Raw genomic sequence first — 19,549 nt, 5'->3', positions numbered from 1 at the left:
TTTACATATAGACAGATATCTTAATTTTTGTTCTTGATGAGCTTCTCATAACAGTTGAATAAACAAGCTACATAATTATCAATGTTAAGGTCTCCCATTGTTGGAAAGCACAAATCCATGCACTCTTTAACATGAGCATAAAATACGGCGTCCCTAAATTTAATAATAACAAGTGATTGGAGCTTATAAGTGCAGGAAAAAATTATAAATGAAATGCTAATTAAATTCTACGCTTCTAAGTGCATAGTTTCTTATACATTTTCCAAGGTCCTTCCGAATGCATTTCTCTAATACTAATACACCCCTACGACCCATAACATCAAGTTGAGAGTGATGAGAAAGGCAGTTGGGAAGTGAAGAGATGTAGAGAGAGGGTAGGCCAAGGTCAAGGTCATTAGCTTGTACTTCAAACGCTATCAGGATAATCAACTCCATTATCACCATATATTTTCAATTTCTTTCAATCAAAATATTATTCGTGCACTTGATCGCTCCTTCTAAATCAATGTCCACGAAGTTGCTCTCTTCCTTTTTCCTTCTTGTTTGATTTACATTTTCTCCTTTTCATTTTGCTACGAAAGGGCCTTATTTTTTTTCTTAGTTGTTTTCTGTCTTTTTTACAAAGAAATGTCCATGCCACCCCATCAATTGTGTTGGGTGGTCAGCGTAGAGGTAGAGAACCAAAATGGAGTAGTGGTAGAGAACCATCGGATCTACCGAATGAAACGAAAATGGGCGTATGAGCTTTCGAGTTGACTGGGCTCTAGAGTGGTTTTACTTTTGGAGAGACATTTAGAGGTGCCTGATATTGTGTCATGGGTCGCTTAAAATTAGAGTTTTAAGAGTATGTTTTTTTTCACACATTGTTTCAAAGAAAGTGTTAAAACCATTAACATATGTTTCAACAATACAAAACGTTGCTAAAAATAAAAAGACACAAATCCAATCCCCTGTCTCAAACTTCTATGAGACAAATTGCTTTCAAAGCAATAGGATGGTAGTGGTTTTGTTCAACCACTCAAAAGAAAAATGTAAACAAAAACTACATAAACAAGAAGTTATTAGCAGATGAGTATAACGCATAACCAAATAAGATTAGCATACTCTCAATCACCCTAAGAATACTTTAATAACATAAATAACTCCTTAATTACCCAATTCTAGGCCCATCGTGCCCAAAAAACAAAATTATAATTCAAACAAAATATCAAATAATAGTGTCTTTGCATCTTCATATCATTATAACTCAACAGAGACAAACAAAAAAAGCTATTAAACAAAGAGTTGTTATATATCTACACCAAGTCCAAGATCCCTCAAACCTGCAATTCCATCTTATTTCTGACCCTCAAATTAATCATCAACACAAATTGAAGGAGTTAGACAAGCTTAATTTATAAATTAATTCTGAGAAATGATCTTATTAAATGTTAAATGATTTATTCTGAGAAATAATCTTATTAAAAGAGCTGGCTGTTTAAAAATTGCGGCCTTCCAGATTTTGATAATACTCCAGTTAATTGACTTTTCATTCAAGTCATGCCTTCTAAGCAAGATCAATTAGTACACCCATAGCTTTTCTCATTTACACTGCTAATGTGACGGTCTACTGTAAAGAATGAGGCAGAGTGCTTTTGCTTTCATCAACAAGCTTTAGGACCTAGGAATCCTTGTTTAGTTGGAGAGAATTCACAAAGCTCAGCTGCCCCAAACATCTGCTTGTAAGCATCTCCTCTTGTGTCCAAAACAGATGGTGGAAGCTAAAGTGAGTAGGATAAAGGAAAAATTACCAAATAAAGTTTCTGTTTGGTGAAAAGTCCAGTTCTTCATTTAAAATTAAGTCATATGTTGAAATATATACTCAGGGAATGTAGACCTGTAGATGAAAGAACCCAGTTCTACAACTAGTATATATAGACCATATTCAAATTTTCAAATGGTTCTTTCATTACTAAAACTCAACAAACTTAATACGTTAAGGAAAAGAACACATCCAAAAATAGATAGATCTTAACTTAAGGGAAATTAGTCACCTGATTGTGATTGAAGAACAGCAATGTTCTCGGAAGATCATATCCCTCTAGAATTTATGTTGTAAAACAGTACAAGGCCACAATACGAAAAATTTGAGAATGCAGATTAGAAAGTAACAAAGCACAACATCATATAAAAAAATGCAGGTCAAATAAAACACAAGGTAAAAAGTTTATACTCACTATACATCTCTGTGTTCGCCTATTAAAATAGCAAACAAGACATTCATTAAAAATTGTGCCCAGCTGTGATATTGGGAAAATCTTTTTGAGTATTGTACCCATTCTTCATCCGAAATTGCTTGATTTGAAACCAGGACATTCATATTTTGGAATGGAGGGAGAAATGAAATAATCACAAAGTCGTCATGATTACAATCTCCCACACAACATTTATATAAACGTTGACATACTTTTCACAAAAATGCTTAAGCTGTTTTGATGCTCTCAGCAGCTTCGGAAGAACTTTGGCCCACCCTCGATGATCTAAAACCATTAGCTTTTCAAGTCCACACCTCTTACAATCTGCAATTTTACACCTAAAAAGGTCAGGATGATCTAAAAAATCAATGATAATCAAAAAAATTCACACAAACAGATATAAACAGAATATGATATAATGAAAAATCAAATGCATATTAGAATATGTCATATAAGCTACAAGCTAGTTAATCAATATTATTTTCCCTCCAGGAGAGTGAGCCATGTCATTAAGATGCTATTTATTCAAATTTTAATTGATAACACCAATGCAATGGAATGCGTTTGATTATTTCGCAAACAGATGAAAGACCAGAATGAGATATTCTTTCATTTTTCTGGTCCAAATCTCAAACATATTGGAAAAAAGCTTGATAATATGATTTTCTCTTCCTATTGGCGCAAAACCACTTACAAAAAACACTTCACCAAACTCAATTCACTAGAAAATTATTTACTATTCTTGTATCCATTAATGTATTCTTGGACTGAGGAAACAATACAGACAAGAAAATATCACGTTACATACCTTTTTGAAATGATTTGCAAATCTGTAAACTGTAATGATCAGCTCAGTCGCAAGTTCACCAAACCAACAAAAACATCAGCAAGAGGGTCCTTCCAACGCAAACATTCACAAGTCAATCAATTGAGCCTCCCATTCTGGGGATTGAGACCTTGAATGCATTGGAAATAAAAGAAGAGCCCCAATCAAAAAATTGCAATAAAATCAATTACATATTTTAACCAATGAATAAACCAAAAAAATAAAGGAGGACTCATTACCATCAATATTCTTTCCATGATCAAAATTTTCAACATTGAAAACTTCCGCTTCAACCTACAACGGTGTGATTCCAAATTATTGGAAAAAAAAGTACATATGCTCCTGGTTTGGCAATTAGGCTCAGAGTTTGGGATTTACAGGGTTCTTCCTGTTTTTTTCTCAAGGCAACAGATGCGCTTTCTTTCCAATCGAATACTCTGCAAAATGAACACTATTAACTGAGTTAACTGAATATGGTAGACCATTAAAAACTGTTCATAATTGGCTACTATCACAATACAGACTCCAACATTACCAGAGGATCAAAATTCAGTCACTTACCTTTTTCTTTGGGGGTCCCAATAATTCACTATCTCTGACAATCAGCAATATATAGTAATGAAAACTCTGCTTGGTTACTTGAACAATTTAATAAACACTTGTATGCTGTTAAGTGAAACCAGCAAGAAGAACATTAAGAAATAGGAGCAACAAGATCTCTCCAATGCCAACGTTCAGAGTCCAGACACAACGACAAGAGCCTCTTACATCTATGCATCACAAATGGCAAATATAAAATTCCCAAACAGGAAAATTAACAAATATACAAGCCCAAGTTCCAAAACATCCAAATTGTTTCTTAGGCAAATATAAAATCTACTTAATCATACTTGGAGAGATTACAAGTGAATTTGCGTGGAATGATGAAAGGTCTGTGGGCCTGGTTCTCCTGCGCTGCTAATGGTTAGAGGCCTCTTGAACAGAGTGATGAATGGATCATAAACTGTATCATTTGTAAATTGCAGGCATAGACCAATGTATTCTTCCTCAGACGGTGTCTTTAGCTTTGACGAAAATTTTGTGGAGGAAGTAGAACCGTTGCTCTCGGAAAACAAAGTAATTCCCTTTGGCCTAACTAGTGATCTTTTCTTTGATTATGAAATGTACTCTTCCTTTGCTTGACTTGGTATGAAATTGGCTCTGTTTTCCTAACTAATGTACAAAACATTGTTTAACATCAAAGCCTTAAATCTCTTTCTACAATACATAAACTGCTGCTCTCATTTACATCACATCTTTACTCTGCCTCCTAAGCATCTCCTCTCATGCACTTGTGTCTTTCTGCTGGTCAAAAGCAAATAGTTGAAGCCATAGTGAGTAGTATAATCTTAAGGAACATTACCAAATAAAGCTTTCTGTTTTGCGATAACAATTCTTATGCACACACTGTTTCAAATGGCACTCGTTGACTTACTAATATAACTTAACAAAAGAAAGAAAAAGGAACTCACAAGAAGAGAGTAGGAATGGGCAAGAGATGCATATCCAAAAAAGAATGACAACCTCCACTGTAATCTGCGAGACCTGCATTCAAAAATTAGGGATAATACAATTTTTGTGCAGCCAACATGTTCTATAGAAGCACAAATGCAATAGAATGTGCAGTCAGAAAACCATTCGATTTGTGTCATTGAATTCATTACAAACAGAATTGAAATCATGTTGTATAAGTAAACAGACATTTCTCGTCAACATGGATTGACTCAAATGACCATTAGACTTTCATTTTACTTCCCACAAAAACATTCATACCTACATGAGCTGAATTGCAAATGCATCGCTGACTGTCATTTTATCCAGGTCTAGGCATCTCTTGAAAAATTCAACGGAAAAAGAGCCATTAATGTTCTCTGCACATCAAATCCATCCATAATTTCTGTTGCGATTAAACCTACAAGGCACGGGAGAAAATTTGACAACAGTTATTATTAAATTTGAGAACAGATATCGTCGATTCAAAACAGATAATAATAATTCAACCCATTCCAAAGTAGCATGCAGCAAAAATCAAAGGACTAATAATAAATAGAATAAAAAAAAAAAGTTTACAGATACACTATCTAATCCAAAAGGTAAGAAGCACAACACCATATTCCAAATGAAGGTCAAAATAAGAAGACTCCCTATACATCTTTTCGCATAACACTTCACCTTCTTAAATAGCAAATAAGGCATTCATTAAAAAATTGTGCCAAACCTATGATATTGGGAAAATCGTTTCAAGTATTGTACCCATTCTTCATTCGGAATTGCTTGATTTGAAACCTGGACATTCATTTTGGAATGGAGGGAGAAATCAAATCATCACAAAGTGATCATGATTACGATGATATTCAGGACAAGGTTCAATCTCCCACACAACATTTTATACATATGGTAAATAGAAACCTGGCTCTTTGACATACTTTTTATAAAAAAGCTTAAGCTGTCTTGATGCTCTCGGCGGCTTCGGAAGAACTTTGGGCCACCCTCGATGAGATATATTAGCTTCAAGTCCACACCTCTTACAATCTGCAATTTAACACCTAAAAATGTCAGGATGATCTAAATTATCAATGACAATCATAACTTTTCATACAAACATATATAAACAGAATATACACAAAGTCTCTCAAATAGAACTGATTTTATGTTCAATCTCTCTCTCTCTCACACACACAAACAGACTTGTTTGTATATTAACTTTTCGAAGTATGATATAATGAAAAATCAAATGCGTATTAGAATATGTTATATACACTACAAGCTATTTAATAAATATTATTTTCCCTCCAATAAGAATACAGAGAGAGTGACCCATGTAACTAAGATGTTATTTATTCAAATTTTGATTGATAACACCAATGCGATGGAATGCATTTGATTAGTTTACAAACACATGAAAGGTCAGAATGAGATATTTTTCCATTTTCTGGTCCAAAGCTCAAACATATTGGAAAAAAGGCTTGATAATATGATTTTCCCTTGCTATTGGCGCAAAACCACTCACAAAAAAGCAATTCACCAATCTCAGTTCACCGGAAAAATGTTTACTATTATTGTGTCCATTAATGTATTCTTTGATTGAAGATGAAACAATACAAAGAAGAATAAATCCAGTTCCATACCGTTTTGAGATGATTCGCAAATCTGTAATGATCAGCAACATGGCAGTTACTGTTAGTGATGAAAAACTCAATGGTCGAAAGCCTTCCCTCTCTGCTTGGTCACTTGGGCATTTTAACAAGCACTTTTGATGTCGTTAACTCCAACAAGAACAGTCGCCGTTCATCAAACCAACAAGAACAGCAACAAGACGGTCTTTCCAACGCCAACATTCAAATGAGCCTCCCATTCAAGGGATGGAGACCCTTAATGCATTGGAAATCAAAGAAGAGCCCCAACCAAAGGAGCTGACGGACGTTTGGGTTTATATGTAAGGCAACCAAAAGAGTAGTCTTACTCATAAAACACATTAAATAGGTCGGAATCACTCATAGGCTGATTCTGCTCTTCTGGTTCTGGGTCATAGATGAACCTGCCATCAATTGTAACCCAAGGGATGTGGGCTATCTTGAACCAGTCTCGTCCTTGATCTTTCTTGCAGCGTTCTTTTGCAGTTTGTAAATTCAGATACAAAGAAAGTGGAAGATAGTTTCTGCATCATCAAAACTCAAGGTTTCTCATGAAAGATTGTGGTCAGAGAGAGAAGAGATGGGAGTACCTTCCCCCACCACAAAATATCTTGGGACTTGTTTACAAATAATAAATCTTGATGTGTTTTGTTCAAATATTTCCCAAACTCTTTGATTACATGATGAGCTTATGTGGACAATGGGATATAAATCCCATACTCATCATTTCATTCAATTTTTGAAAGCGTCTTGAGGAGCTACTTCTCTTTTGTTCTTATCACAACATTTGTATGAGAAACAGTAAGCTTCTAAAGCTTATATCATTGGAAATGAAAATTCTCTGTTTTGCTTGCTCTTCTATAATCCTAGACATTCTATTAAGGCTTCAAAACTTCCAAGACCTTTAATCTTCTCATTTCCCACCGTTTATGAAATCAACATACGGATAGTTTTATGTTTGCATCTCAAACTTTTTTTGCCTTTTAATGTGTGTCCAATTTTATCTACAAACAAATATGAAGGCTGAATTGATTTGAAAATGTCATCCTAAATTCAGATAATCATGCCATCAATTTCCAAATTGAACTGAACAAGATCGATTGGCTTAGCAACATGTCTTTTCCGACCATTTCATTAAAGAATGTGAAATAAATCCAAGTCCTGACTAAAATACAAAACATTGTTTAACATCAAAGCCTTTTTCTACAATACATAAACTGCTACTCTCATTTACAATATTGCATAATATGAAGGTCCAGAATAAGGACTAAAAATAGTAAAAAAAGGCAGTTGAAAAATAGGAATACAAATTCGTCCACAACAAGATGAATAAGGACTTCAAATAGTTCTAATCCGCCACTGATTTGATTTGAAAACAACTCACGCCACAATATTCCCACTAGCAATTGAACCATCACATCTTTAGTCTACCTCCTAGGCATCTCCTCTTGTGTACTTGTGTCTTTCTTCTAGTCAAAAACAAATAGTTGAAGCCATAGTGAGTAGTATAAAGCTTTCTGTTTTGCGATACCAATTCTTAAGCACACACTCTTTCAAACGGCATTCGTTTACTTGTTAATATAAAGTTAACAAAAGAAATAAAAAGGAACTCACAAGAAGAGAGTAGGAATGGGCAAGAGATAGAAGTGCCGGGTACATAATGACAACCTCCTCTGTAATATACGGGACCTGCATCCAAAAATTAGGGATTTATACAAAATTATTCACCTGATTGTGACTGAAAAATCTAGTTCTTCATTTAAAATTAAAGTCATATATTGAAATATATATACTTGGGGGTAACCCAGTTCTACAAATGGTATAAAACCACATTACATTTTCCAATGGTTCTTTTATAGCTAAAAACTTAAGGTTCCAATACATCAGGGGAACACATCCAAAAATAGAATTTAAGGGCAATTTTCACATCTCTAAGTCCCAAATGCACAATTTTTGTGCAGCCAATAAATATGTTCCTATAAAAGCACAAATGCAATAGAATGTGCAGTTCCCAAGTGCACAATTTTTGTGCAGCCAATATGTTTCTATAAAAGCACAAATGCAATAGAATGTGCAGTCAGAAAACCATCCGATTTGTGTCATTGAATTCATTATGAACAGAACATATTGAAATCATAAGTAAACAGACATTTCTCGTCAACAAGGATTGACTCGAATGACCATTAGACTTACATTTTACTTCCCACAAAAACATTCATACCTGCATGAGCTGAATTGCAGATGCATCGCTGACTGTCATTTTATCCAGGTCTAGGCACCTCTTGAAAAATTCAACGGAAAAATAGCCATTAATATTCTCTGCACATCAAATCCCACCATAATTTCTGTTGTGATTAAACCTACAAGGCACAAGGAGAAAATTTGAGAACAGATATAGTCCATTCTGAACAGATAATAACAATTCAACCCATTCCAGAGTAGCATGCAGCACAAATCAAAGGACTAATAATAAATACAATCAAAAAAATAAATAAATAAGTTTACAGATACCCTATCTAATCCAAAAGGCTAAGAAGCACAACACATATGCCAAATGAAAGTCAAAATAAGAAGACTCCCTATACATCTTTTCGCATAACTCTTCACCTACTTAAATAGCAAATAAAGCATTCATTAAAAAATTGTGTCCACCAATGATATTGGGAAAATCGTTTTGAGTATTGTACCCATTCTTCATTCGGAATTGCTTGATTTGAAACCTGGACATTCATTTTGGAATGGAGGGAGAAATCAAATCAAAGTGATCATGATTACGATGATATACGGGACAAGGTTCAATCTCCCACACAACATTTTATATATATGGTAAAAAGAAACCTGGCTCTTTGACATACTTTTTATAAAAATGCTTAAGTTATTTTGATGCTCTCGGTAGATTCGGAAGAATTTTGGGCCGCCCTCGTTGTGATATATTAGCTTCTCAAGTCCACACCTCTTACAATCTGCAATTTAACACCTAAAAATGTTTGGATGATCTAAAAAATCAATGGCGATCATACATTTCATACAAACAAATATAAACAGAATATGCAGTCTCTCAAGTAGAACTGATTTTATGTTCAATTTCTCTCTCTCTCTCTCTCTCTCTCTCTCTCACACACACACACACACACACTTGTTTGTATATTAACTTTGCGAAATATGAGATAATGAAAAATCAAATGCATATTATAGTATGTCATATAAACTAAAAGCTAGTTAATAAATGTTATTTATTCAAATTTTAATTGATAACACCGATGCAATGGAATGCATTTGATTATTTTGCACACGGATGAAAGATCAGAATGAGATATTTCCGCATTTACTGGTCCAAAACTCAAACATATTGGGAAAAGCTTGATAATATGATTTTCTCTTGCTATTGGAGCATTTCACCAATCTCAGTTCAACAGAAAAATGTTTACTATTCTTGTGTCCGTTAATGTATTGTTTAATTGAGGAGGAAACAATACAAAGAAGTAAAAAATCCAGTTACATACCTTTTTGTAATGATTCGCACATCTGTAATGATCAGCACCATGGCAATTAGTAACGAAAAACTCAATGGTGTGGAAAGCCTTCTCTCTTTGTATGGTCGTTTGGGCATTTTAACAAACACTTGTGATGCCGTTAACTCCAAGAAGAATAGTCGCACGTTCACCAAGCCAACATAACAGCAGCAAGAGGATTTTCCAACGGCAACATTCAAAAGACAGTCAAAGGAGCCTCCCATTCTGGGATGGAGAGCCCGAATGCATTGGAAATCAAATAAGAGAATGCAACCAAAAGAGTTGTCTTACATGTAATAAAACACAGAATTTAGGAGGTCTTGATTTACGGGCTGATTCTCCTCTTCTGGTTCTGGGTTATAGATGAACCTATCATCAATTGTAACGCGAGGGATGTGGGCTATCTCAATCCATGCTCGTCCTTGATCTTTCTTGCAGCGTTCTTTCAGCAGAGGACAGTTTACAATATGTAGTTGCTGGAGTGAGGGAGGCAGACCATCCTCTGTAAAGGATGTGAGCTTTTCACAGCAAACAATGTGAAGATACAAGAGTGAGGGAGGCAGACCGTCATCTGGAAAGGACATCAGCTTTTCGCACCAAGAAATTCTCAGAGTTTGAAGAGAGGAGAGGTATCGAAAGCCTTTGGAAGATAAGTATTTCAAATTCTGGAAGTTTCTGATGGAGAGGGTGGTTAGAGAGGCAGGCAGCATCATCTCTGGAAAGGATACCAGATCCGGACATCCACCTTCAATCTCAAGATATTGAAGAGAGGTAAGCTTGTGCAATCCCCACTCAAGCAACGACTCAATGATGTTGCAATCTCTGATTTGAAGTAATGTTAGGTTGGTGGGAAAACCTTCTTTTGGAAAGGATACAATGCCTGGACAATTGACTATTCTCAATTCTTGAAGAGATGTGATGTTATGTATGCAGTTGGGTAGGGCCTGCATTTTCTCACAATTCCACATCAGCAGCTTTCTAAGGTTGTGTATGCCCATGGGTAAGGATTTAAGGTTTTCACACCGCTTAATCCAAATTGTTTCTAAAGACGAGTTGTGAGGGACGTTTTTCGCCACTGACTCTAACATTTTACAACTATCGATATTAAGGCTTTTAAGTCTTGCAGGTAATTCTCTAGTGTATGTTAAGGATTTGAGGGACGGACAGTTACAAATAGACAAGTCCTCAAGAAGAGAATTGCTGCTACTACAATTGATGGTATTATCCCCGTCCAGCAAAATTTGCATATTCTTGCAATTCTCTATCGTTAGCTTCTTTAGAGTTGGAGGTAGCTGTCCTACTGCTATGTGCGTCAGCGAATCACATCCATTAATAAAAATTTGCTCAAGACACGTGTTGTTGTACACCACTGCCTTGGGTAAAGATTCCATGCCATTGCGTGTGGATGACGTACCCTGTTGTGGCTGCTCTTTCACTTCTTCTGCCACCAAAGATACTAGTTTTTGACAATTCCCAACAATCATATAACGAAGACGGGGGAGGGGTTCTAGTAATCCCACATCATTTGACCACAAAGGCGTTAGCTCCTCACAATCTTTAATAGTTAGACCTTCTACATTCATAAACCCTTCTACTGGACATCTGAATTTTGAAATTGTTAAAAGAGACTTGGAGTTTAGTGAGGTGAAGTCCACCTTACTTTTGCACACCACCCCTTTTGATCCTTCAATTTCTAGTTTGCAGAGCTCTGGAAAGCTTGAAATTGAAACTATCAACTGCTCACATCTTCTTATAACAACATTTTGTAGCAAAGGAAGGTGGTTTGGTAACGTCCCCAATAGCTTTGGACAATTTATAATAGAAAGCTCACGCAGGTGCGACAACTCTCCATTAGGGCTCCAATTCTCCCATTCTTTCATATCCTCGAAACACAAAGTCTCCAAAGATGTAAAGGTCTGTAAGCAACCTTCCCCATAAAACTCATGACCAACATTTTTCACACTAGCCAAGCCTTTAATGAAAAGATCTTTGAGCAATGGTAGTTGGCCAACTGCTGGCAATGTTGTGCACTTTCCACAATTTTCAATCCTTAGGAGCACCATATTAGGAAATGAAGGACCTTTTAACCAAGTTGAAAATTTTATACCACCATAGTGCCTGATAGTGAGCTCTTTCAAATTCTTGTGGGGCAATAACATGTTAAGTATGTCTAATTCACTTGTTGTGTCTTCTGAATCATCCACATTGACACTCCATTCCAAACACAAAGCAGAAAGATTGGGCTTTTCAATTAACTTAGCATCCCTGGCATCCTTGGATTCAGTGACATTCTCCAATTGTGAGATGATGAGTGTCCCTTGAAGATGCAACAAAGAACCTAGCTCTTTTAACGCACAGTAATTGCCTGTTCCCACAATTAAATTAGACAATGTCTGAAGAGACATTAAATTACCTATTTGAGGAGGCATTCCTTCTAGTTTATCTGCTTTGAGAATGTTGAGGTGGCGCAAGTTGACTAAGTTCCCCAACTTTGAAGGCAATTCCTCTAGATAATAACAATTATTCAATATCAAAGTCTGTAAGTTGCAAAGAGTTGTTGTTGATTCAGGTAGACCTCTAATTTGAGTGTAAGAAAGGTCAAGGTACCGTAGATGCTTCAAATCACCAATTGAATTCGGTAGCTCAACTATGCAGTACCAACTTAAAGAGAGCACTCTTAAACATAGTAATTTCGGCAACAATTTAAGAGGAACATCATGAGTCAAATAACAATACCCCTCAGGTAGCATAAGAGGCATGAAGGTTCGTAGACACGTTAGTTCAGAAAAAGCCTCAAACTTTCTAGTACTATCGTATCTACCACCCAAGTAAGAAGAATGTCGAGCTTTTTTAGAAAGTCTCCTTTCATTGCTACCCCCAATTCGATCCTCCATTCTGAAGCAAATATTTCCTGCAACCCATTTGGCCAACTCGTTAATCAGGTCATGCATCACAAATTGTGATTTCGCCGTGCTTGATTGTTGGAAAAAGGACCTTGACAACAACTCACGAAAATACTTCCTACCCAAAACTTCTAGTTGCCTGTCCCCTTGTTGTGATTGAATTAGACCTTCTGCCATCCACAACAAAACCAATTGTTGCTCTTCAAATTCATAGTCCATAGGCAGTATTGAACAATACATAAAGCACCTTTTTAAATGTGAAGGGAGATGATGGTAGCTCAACATAAGAGCTGGAAGAATTCCACTTCTCTCCTCTGGTATATCCCATATCTTGCTCATAAGTACATTTTCCCACTCATCACGAACCTGTGTAGTGCGCAAGAGGCCTCCGAGAGTCTTTGCAGCCAAAGGCAAGCCTTTACATCTTTTAACGATTTTTTCACCAATATCTTGAAGGTTTGTATGTGCACTAAAGTTGCTTGCCCCCAACGCATTTTGAGTAAATACAGACAAACAAGCATCATTTGACAACCCTTGCAAATAATAGGCTGGAATGGTACCTGTCGTTGAAGAAACTCTCTCATTGCGAGTTGTGATGACAATTGTACTTCCTGAAGCCCCTGCTAAGAAAGGAGCACGTAGGATAGTCCAATCATGGTATTTCTCATTCCAAAGATCATCGAGAACTACTAGAAACTTCTTGCCTTGCAGTTTCTCTTTTAGTTTGACTTGCAACCAATTTCGATCCTTGCCATCACAGTTCTCAGAAGCAGGAATGAGAGATTGCAAAATTGTTTTTGTGACTCTGTCAACATTGAAGTCTTCAGAAACACAACTCCATGCTTTCACTTCGAAAGAGCTTTGCACTTTTTCATCATTGTATACAAGCTGAGCAAGAGTTGTCTTTCCTATACCTCCCATGCCAAGTATAGGAATCACAGATACTCCCGCATCACTACATCTTTCACGCAGTAACAATTCAAGTACAACCTCTTTATCTTTTTCCCTACCAAAAACATGAGAATCAGTCATTACAGAAGTTGGCTCCAATGTGCCTCTTATTCTGTATGATCTCCCTTCATGCGCAATTTCATTCAAATTCAGTTGACCTTTCCGAGTCATGATATCATTGAATCGATCTGTGACCTTCTTTATCTTTGACAAAAGCCTACTATTGACCTTAAAATGACTAGAACTCGAAGGAGCAAACCAAGCAGATGGGGTGAGTTTCTGTACCTTATTTGGGCGAGCCTGACTTTCAGCAGCCATGGATGCATCAGTGGCGAGCTCATCCACAATGTCGTCCACATCGTAAGCCAAGTCTCTGAGATCATCCAGCCACTCTTTGACAGCCCTCTCAGTATATTGCTTCTCCTCCACATCATCAAGCATTGCCTGAATTGTTGACAGCATTTTCTTCCACTTTTCCAGATTTTCTTGAAGTCCCGCTCCGCCTACAAAGTCCAGAAGCTCGGGAACCACCAATCGATCACACAGCGACTGAATGAAGGAAGAGACAAGGAGCTCTCCCACTTTCTTGACTGAAGAGACAATCAACTCTTTCACGGGTTCCATGGTAGGAAGGAAGGAATGAAAGAGGAAACGATGCAAATTAAGAGATTGGAATCAATCTTGTGTGAGAAAGCTTGGGCACTCTCAAAACTTGTGTTATTGCTTTGAGGAAGTAGAGACTGTTTATGGTGTACGTGCTTAATTTGATGGGATCTTTCTCAAATTGCATTTTTCTTTTTTCTTTTTTCATGTTTTCGTCTTTCTTGAGTACGTACGAAAATACTGTATAAATTAGGCTTAAACTAGTATATAATTATTAATTATATTAAGGTGCTCTTTAAACTATTAAAAAAATATCAGTGTCTCCGCTAATTTATACAAGATCGACTAATTTGTTCAATAATTAATTATTGGGTTGTGTTTTGCAGTCGATACATTTATTAAATGAATCAAATTTATAAAGACAATTATCAAGCAAATTGTCCAAAAGACCTTTTCATTTATAACGTCGTACTCGGTCGGTACAAAGGATATTTTCACATATTTCACATACATTAGGCTCAAGTCGCCATTATTGTGGATCAAAGTAGTATCTCTCGATCGTACAGGAATCTTGCCTACCCTTCCCCCCTTGCTTGGTAAATCCTTTGTAACGTATGAAACGATTGATGGCAAAGTCTTCTCTCCTTGCCAAATAATTCAAAGTTTCAGCTTTCTATTTTGCTTTTTCTTGGATTTCTCACTACATCACATCACATGCCTGACTACTGCAGAACACCATAAGAAAAATAAAATAAAAAATCATAAGAAAGATAAAGTTTTTTTTTTTTGACGATGCAAATGCACAAGTAATTGAATTCAAAACTGCATGCTTCAAGGAATTTTGTGGCGTGCTTGCTGGGATATTTCTCAATTTTCCTTTTTTTTTTTTGTTCTAAGAAATTTTAAGGATAAATGCAAAATTAGTATTTATGGTTGGCTAAAATTAAAAATCACTCAATGTGATATAAAAAAATAATTTATAGGTCTCTATAGTTAGCATACATTACAAATCATTCATTGTGATATAAAAGATAATCTATGTCTTCAAGTTAGACCAAAATAATAATTTACTCCTTAAAATCAATTTTCGTTAAGTAACTTAACAGAATTCGTTACTTTGTCACATCCGGTGCCGGCAATAATTAGGCAATTGCTTAAAGCCCCCAATAAAAATAGGAAGATGCAAAGTATTGTGGGGAAAATAAACAATAGATGTATATATCTGTTGTTAGCACATGCAGTAACATGCATCTAATGATTTTTTTTATTTCAATTCATATCCCTTTCTACATTTCTTTTCTTATTGGTGAGGTAGAAGCTGAAGTAGTACATCACATTTTTATCATACTTTCTGATATATTTGTCAATCATCAGCGTTCGTTAAAACTTTAAATTGATGAAAAAAAAAATGTAATTATTTAATTATTATTTTATGAACATGTCTTTTCTGACCATTTCAATAAAAAATGTGAAATAAGAACCAAGTCGTACCATTCTATAAATTAAGAACAACTTGATTAGTATTCAATTGTTATATATACATATATTCTTTTTCCTGGGCAATAGTTTAAGGGCGACGTGCTTTCCACCACTTTTGGCTTGTTCATTCCGATACAATATAAATAAAGAGCAATTTGGTTGTAACAATGATATTATATTTGTTATCGATAATGATTTCACAACTACCAAAATGTTGCTGTTGCCCTTGACGAAGACTTATGCCAAATTATGTAATTAAGAGTCTGGTTTGTTAAAACATCCCTTTCTACTTTACTTTAATTTCGTATCTCAATGCAGTCTCGTGCTACATTTCTTTTTTACGAGGAAATCCGGTAAAATAACTTGGTATTCCCATTCAGCCTCGACAATTCTATCGTTCTAATCCAACGGCACATGCAGGAAGATGCAAAAGTACTGTGGAGAAAATAAACAATAGATGTATCTGTTGTTAGCACATGCAGTTAGTCAATGAACTCTGGAATCTCCGACAAATATGACAGCTTAATTTGTTTGATTATGTTGTCCTTAATCCAGACTTGAAAAGAAAGTTTATCATGCCATCCATGTACAGCTGTTACATGGATTATAATAATTGCACAATAATCCAAGTGAATTAAGATCGATTGTCTTGAGAACATGTGTTTTCTGATAAAGAATGTGAAATAAGATCCAAGTCCTAGCTAATATACACAAAACTGCTAAACATCAAAAGCTTTTTTACCATACATACACAAACTGTTCATCTCATTTACAAAGGTCTAGTGCAACCAATAAAGCATATTGCTTTTATTTTTGCTTTCATATATGGAAACACAACATTGAGGACCTATAAATCCTTGTTTAGTTTTAGGTGCATGGTTGGTTTTATATATGTGATTAAGGTCAGGTACTCACCCTCCTACTCAAGATTATCTATGTAGTAGTTGCCCACCGTACTACAAATTAAGATCAACTTGCTGTTTAATATTCAATAGTTTAAGAGCAATTTTTTTCTGCTGGGCAATAGTTTAAGGGCGAGGTGCTTATATATATATATATATATATCAAGTCCCTTAGCTTATTCGTCAGCTTATTTGTACTTTGACAACTAACTAAGTGTATGTCCGTCTAGTTCCCAAGAGGTAGTTCAATCGGATAGGACAACGCCTAATGAAGCGAAGGTCACTAGTTCGAATCTCCCTCCCCCCTCTTGTGCGGACATGTCAAAAAAAAAGAAGTGTATGTCCGTCTAGTTTATCAGTTTGCAACGTGTGATTTAAAAAAATAATGATCGTAGTTTGAAAAATAGCTATTTAAAAATGAAGTTTATTAAAAGATGAGTTTTAAAAATGTAGTTAAGCATTTAGTAAAATCTAGAAAAAAAAAAAATTATTTAATTTTTTGTTGCATGAAATTGTTTTTAGAACATCTTTTGCACACTTCCAAACAGAACACATCCGTGATTTTTGTTTAAAGACGTGTGTTTTGCCTGCAAAATCACAAGCCCAAACACACTCTAACACATGCTTGACCACCGCACCGGGGTGGGTGTTAAACATGCTTATCAATATTCTACTGTTTTTGTTTGATCAGATGATGACTTTGACGAAGCTAAAAAAAGCGTCACATGTCTTCATGTCAAAGCCTTTTTTTTATTTTTCTTTTTTTCTCTAATCAAAGCGGGAAAGGGAGAAAAAGGAAAATGTCAAAGCTGTTAAATTGTGTCCCTTTTAAGCTGTTAAAATCCAAATCCTACCTGATATAAAGAACACTGATTAACATAACAAATAAGATTTGCATACTCTCAAAAAAAACAATTTCAGGTCCATGATGCCCAAAAAACAAAATTACAATCCAAACATAACCTTAAATGATAGTGTTTCTACATCTTCATATCATTATAACCCAACAGAGACATAAACAAAAAGAGCAATAAAACAAAGAGTTGTCACATTTCTACACCAAGTCCAAAGATCCCACAAATCTGCAATGCCATCAACACAAATTGAAAGAGTTAGAAAAGCTTAATGTATAAATTATATATCAGGGAGCTTTGTGAACAAGTCCCGAAGGATAAATTTGTCTACGAAGAGAAAAAGAAGTAGTTAGGAATCTTTTACCAGACCTCGAAGCTCATTGGTTTTACATATAGACGACATCTTAATTCTTCTTCGTGATGAGCTTTTCATAACAGCTGAATAAATAAGCTGCATAATTATCGTTGTTAAGTTCTCCCATTGTTGGAAAGCACAAATCCATGCACTCTTTAACATGAGCATAAAATATGGCATCCCTAAATTTAATACTAACAAGTGATTGGAGCTTATAAGTGCACTGGAAAAAATTATAAATGAAACACTCATTAAATTCGACGCTTCTAAATCTATATTCTCTTATACATTTTCCAAGTTCCTTCAGAATGCATTTCTCTAATACACCCCTACGACCCATAACATCAAGTTGAGAGCGATGAGAAAGGCAATTGGGAAGTGAAGAGGTGCAAAGAGAGGGTAGGGCAAGGTCAAGGTCATTAGCTTGTACTTCAAACGCTATCAGGATAATCAACTCCATTATCACCATATATTTCTTAGCCATTTGATTTTCTCCCACTCAAAATTATTCTCGCTTTTGAGTTTTGTACACAAACAATTTATAGGAATTAAACTCTCTACTTTTTTTCTTTTTTTTTTTTGTATATATAAGAACTAAATGGCTTAAGAAACTCTATTAATATAAAGATATTTTAATTTGTTTATTGTTTTATTTTGAGAAAGGGTCTTCTTAAAAGAGTTGTTTAAGAATTGTGGCTTTTTCGGAATATGGTAATATTCCATCTAATTAACTTTTCATTCAAGTCATGTCCTCTAACCGAGACATAAAGTTAATTTACAAAGGTTGACGTATGATTCATGTGAAGAGTCAAGTACATACACCCATAAAAAGTGAACTTTAAAAGAACAAGTGAAGATCGAGTGTTGATCAAATATATAAGATCAAATCCCCCATTTTTAAGGTAACTTAAGAGAATTTACTGGTACAAAATGAGTAATAAGCATGTAATATTTGAGTATATGTAGCATAAATTATCATATTATTCATTCATTTGAAGGTATTATTAGTAGTGAAAGTTACGGATAGAAGTGACATCCCAAAAACTTTTGGACAAAATTTCTTCCAAACTATGGTAGTGGCCTACAACCATGTTTATAAAAAGTCTTTCGGTTTTCTAACCATGGAAATTCTTCTCAAAAAACTGATTAACCAAATGGATTTTCATATGTGGCCAAATCATTAACACATTTTTCAAAGAAAACTACAAAACTCTTCTCAAAACTCAAAACACTTCCTAAATAAAAATAAATAATAAAATAATAAATAAAAAAACATATTTTTAAAAAAAACAAAACTGAATATTGTTAAAAATAAATAAACAAAAAAATGGTGGTGCTTCTGGGTCGAGGCCACTCTAAAATATTAAAGTAAAAATATTTGGTCGCTTTGACATAACTTTCTTTTTTTTTAATAGCAAAGAATCATTCCAAAGCAAGGGACAGATGCATAAAAGCGTGTAAGTTGAGGTACTCACCCTCATAATAAAGATTATCTATGTAGTAGTTGCCAACCATACTATAAACTAAGAGCAACTTGCTTGTAACTATTATATTTGTTATAGATAATGATTTCACAACTACCAAAATGTTGCCCTTGACTAAGACTAAGCCAAACAAAAAGTAATTAAGAGTAAGGATGCCTCTACATATTAAAATTAGTCAAGATATGTCTTTCTACATTTCATAATGGTTAGGTAGGAATCTCTGACAAATATGACTGCTTAATTGGTTTGAAAATGCAGTCCTTAATTCAGATG

General features: G+C 35.1%; 1 protein-coding gene across 1 annotated transcript; it reads right to left on the bottom strand.

Annotated features, from left to right (window-relative positions):
• Positions 1 to 3,718: 3,718 nt before the first annotated feature.
• LOC132173351 (putative disease resistance RPP13-like protein 1) lies at positions 3,719 to 14,222 on the bottom strand. The gene is made up of 10 exons (XM_088512516.1): positions 11,744 to 14,222; positions 10,037 to 11,653; positions 9,737 to 9,758; positions 8,455 to 8,486; positions 7,848 to 7,922; positions 6,228 to 6,757; positions 5,526 to 5,631; positions 4,873 to 5,011; positions 4,572 to 4,644; positions 3,719 to 4,404 (listed from the first exon to the last, which is right to left on the bottom strand). The coding sequence occupies exons 1-6, from the start codon at positions 14,059 to 14,061 to the stop codon at positions 6,559 to 6,561; spliced, it is 4,263 nt and encodes a 1,420-aa protein (XP_088368642.1). The 5' UTR covers positions 14,062 to 14,222; the 3' UTR covers positions 3,719 to 4,404; positions 4,572 to 4,644; positions 4,873 to 5,011; positions 5,526 to 5,631; positions 6,228 to 6,558.
• Between the last annotated feature and the right edge of the window lie 5,327 nt (positions 14,223 to 19,549).

Source organism: Corylus avellana, chromosome 2, assembly GCF_965113065.1.
Source record: "Corylus avellana chromosome 2, dhCorAvel1.hap1.2, whole genome shotgun sequence".
NCBI lineage: Eukaryota > Viridiplantae > Streptophyta > Magnoliopsida > Fagales > Betulaceae > Corylus > Corylus avellana.
The sequence above is the reverse complement of the archived record's forward strand: the minus strand, read 5'-3'. Positions and strand labels throughout refer to the sequence as shown.

Bases quoted from the DNA above. Each gene is read 5' to 3' on its own strand.
- LOC132173351 (XM_088512516.1), bottom strand. From the start codon at position 14,061: ATGCTGTCAACAATTCAGGCAATGCTTGATGATGTGGAGGAGAAGCAA. The intron at 11,654-11,743 runs ATTGCTCAAAGA...ACAGACCTTTAC, and splicing joins CCAGCAGTTGGCCAACTACC to ATCTTTGGAGACTTTGTGTT. The intron at 7,923-8,454 runs GTATGAATGTTT...TTTTGGATGCAG, and splicing joins CTGCAATTCAGCTCATGCAG to GTCCCGTATATTACAGAGGA.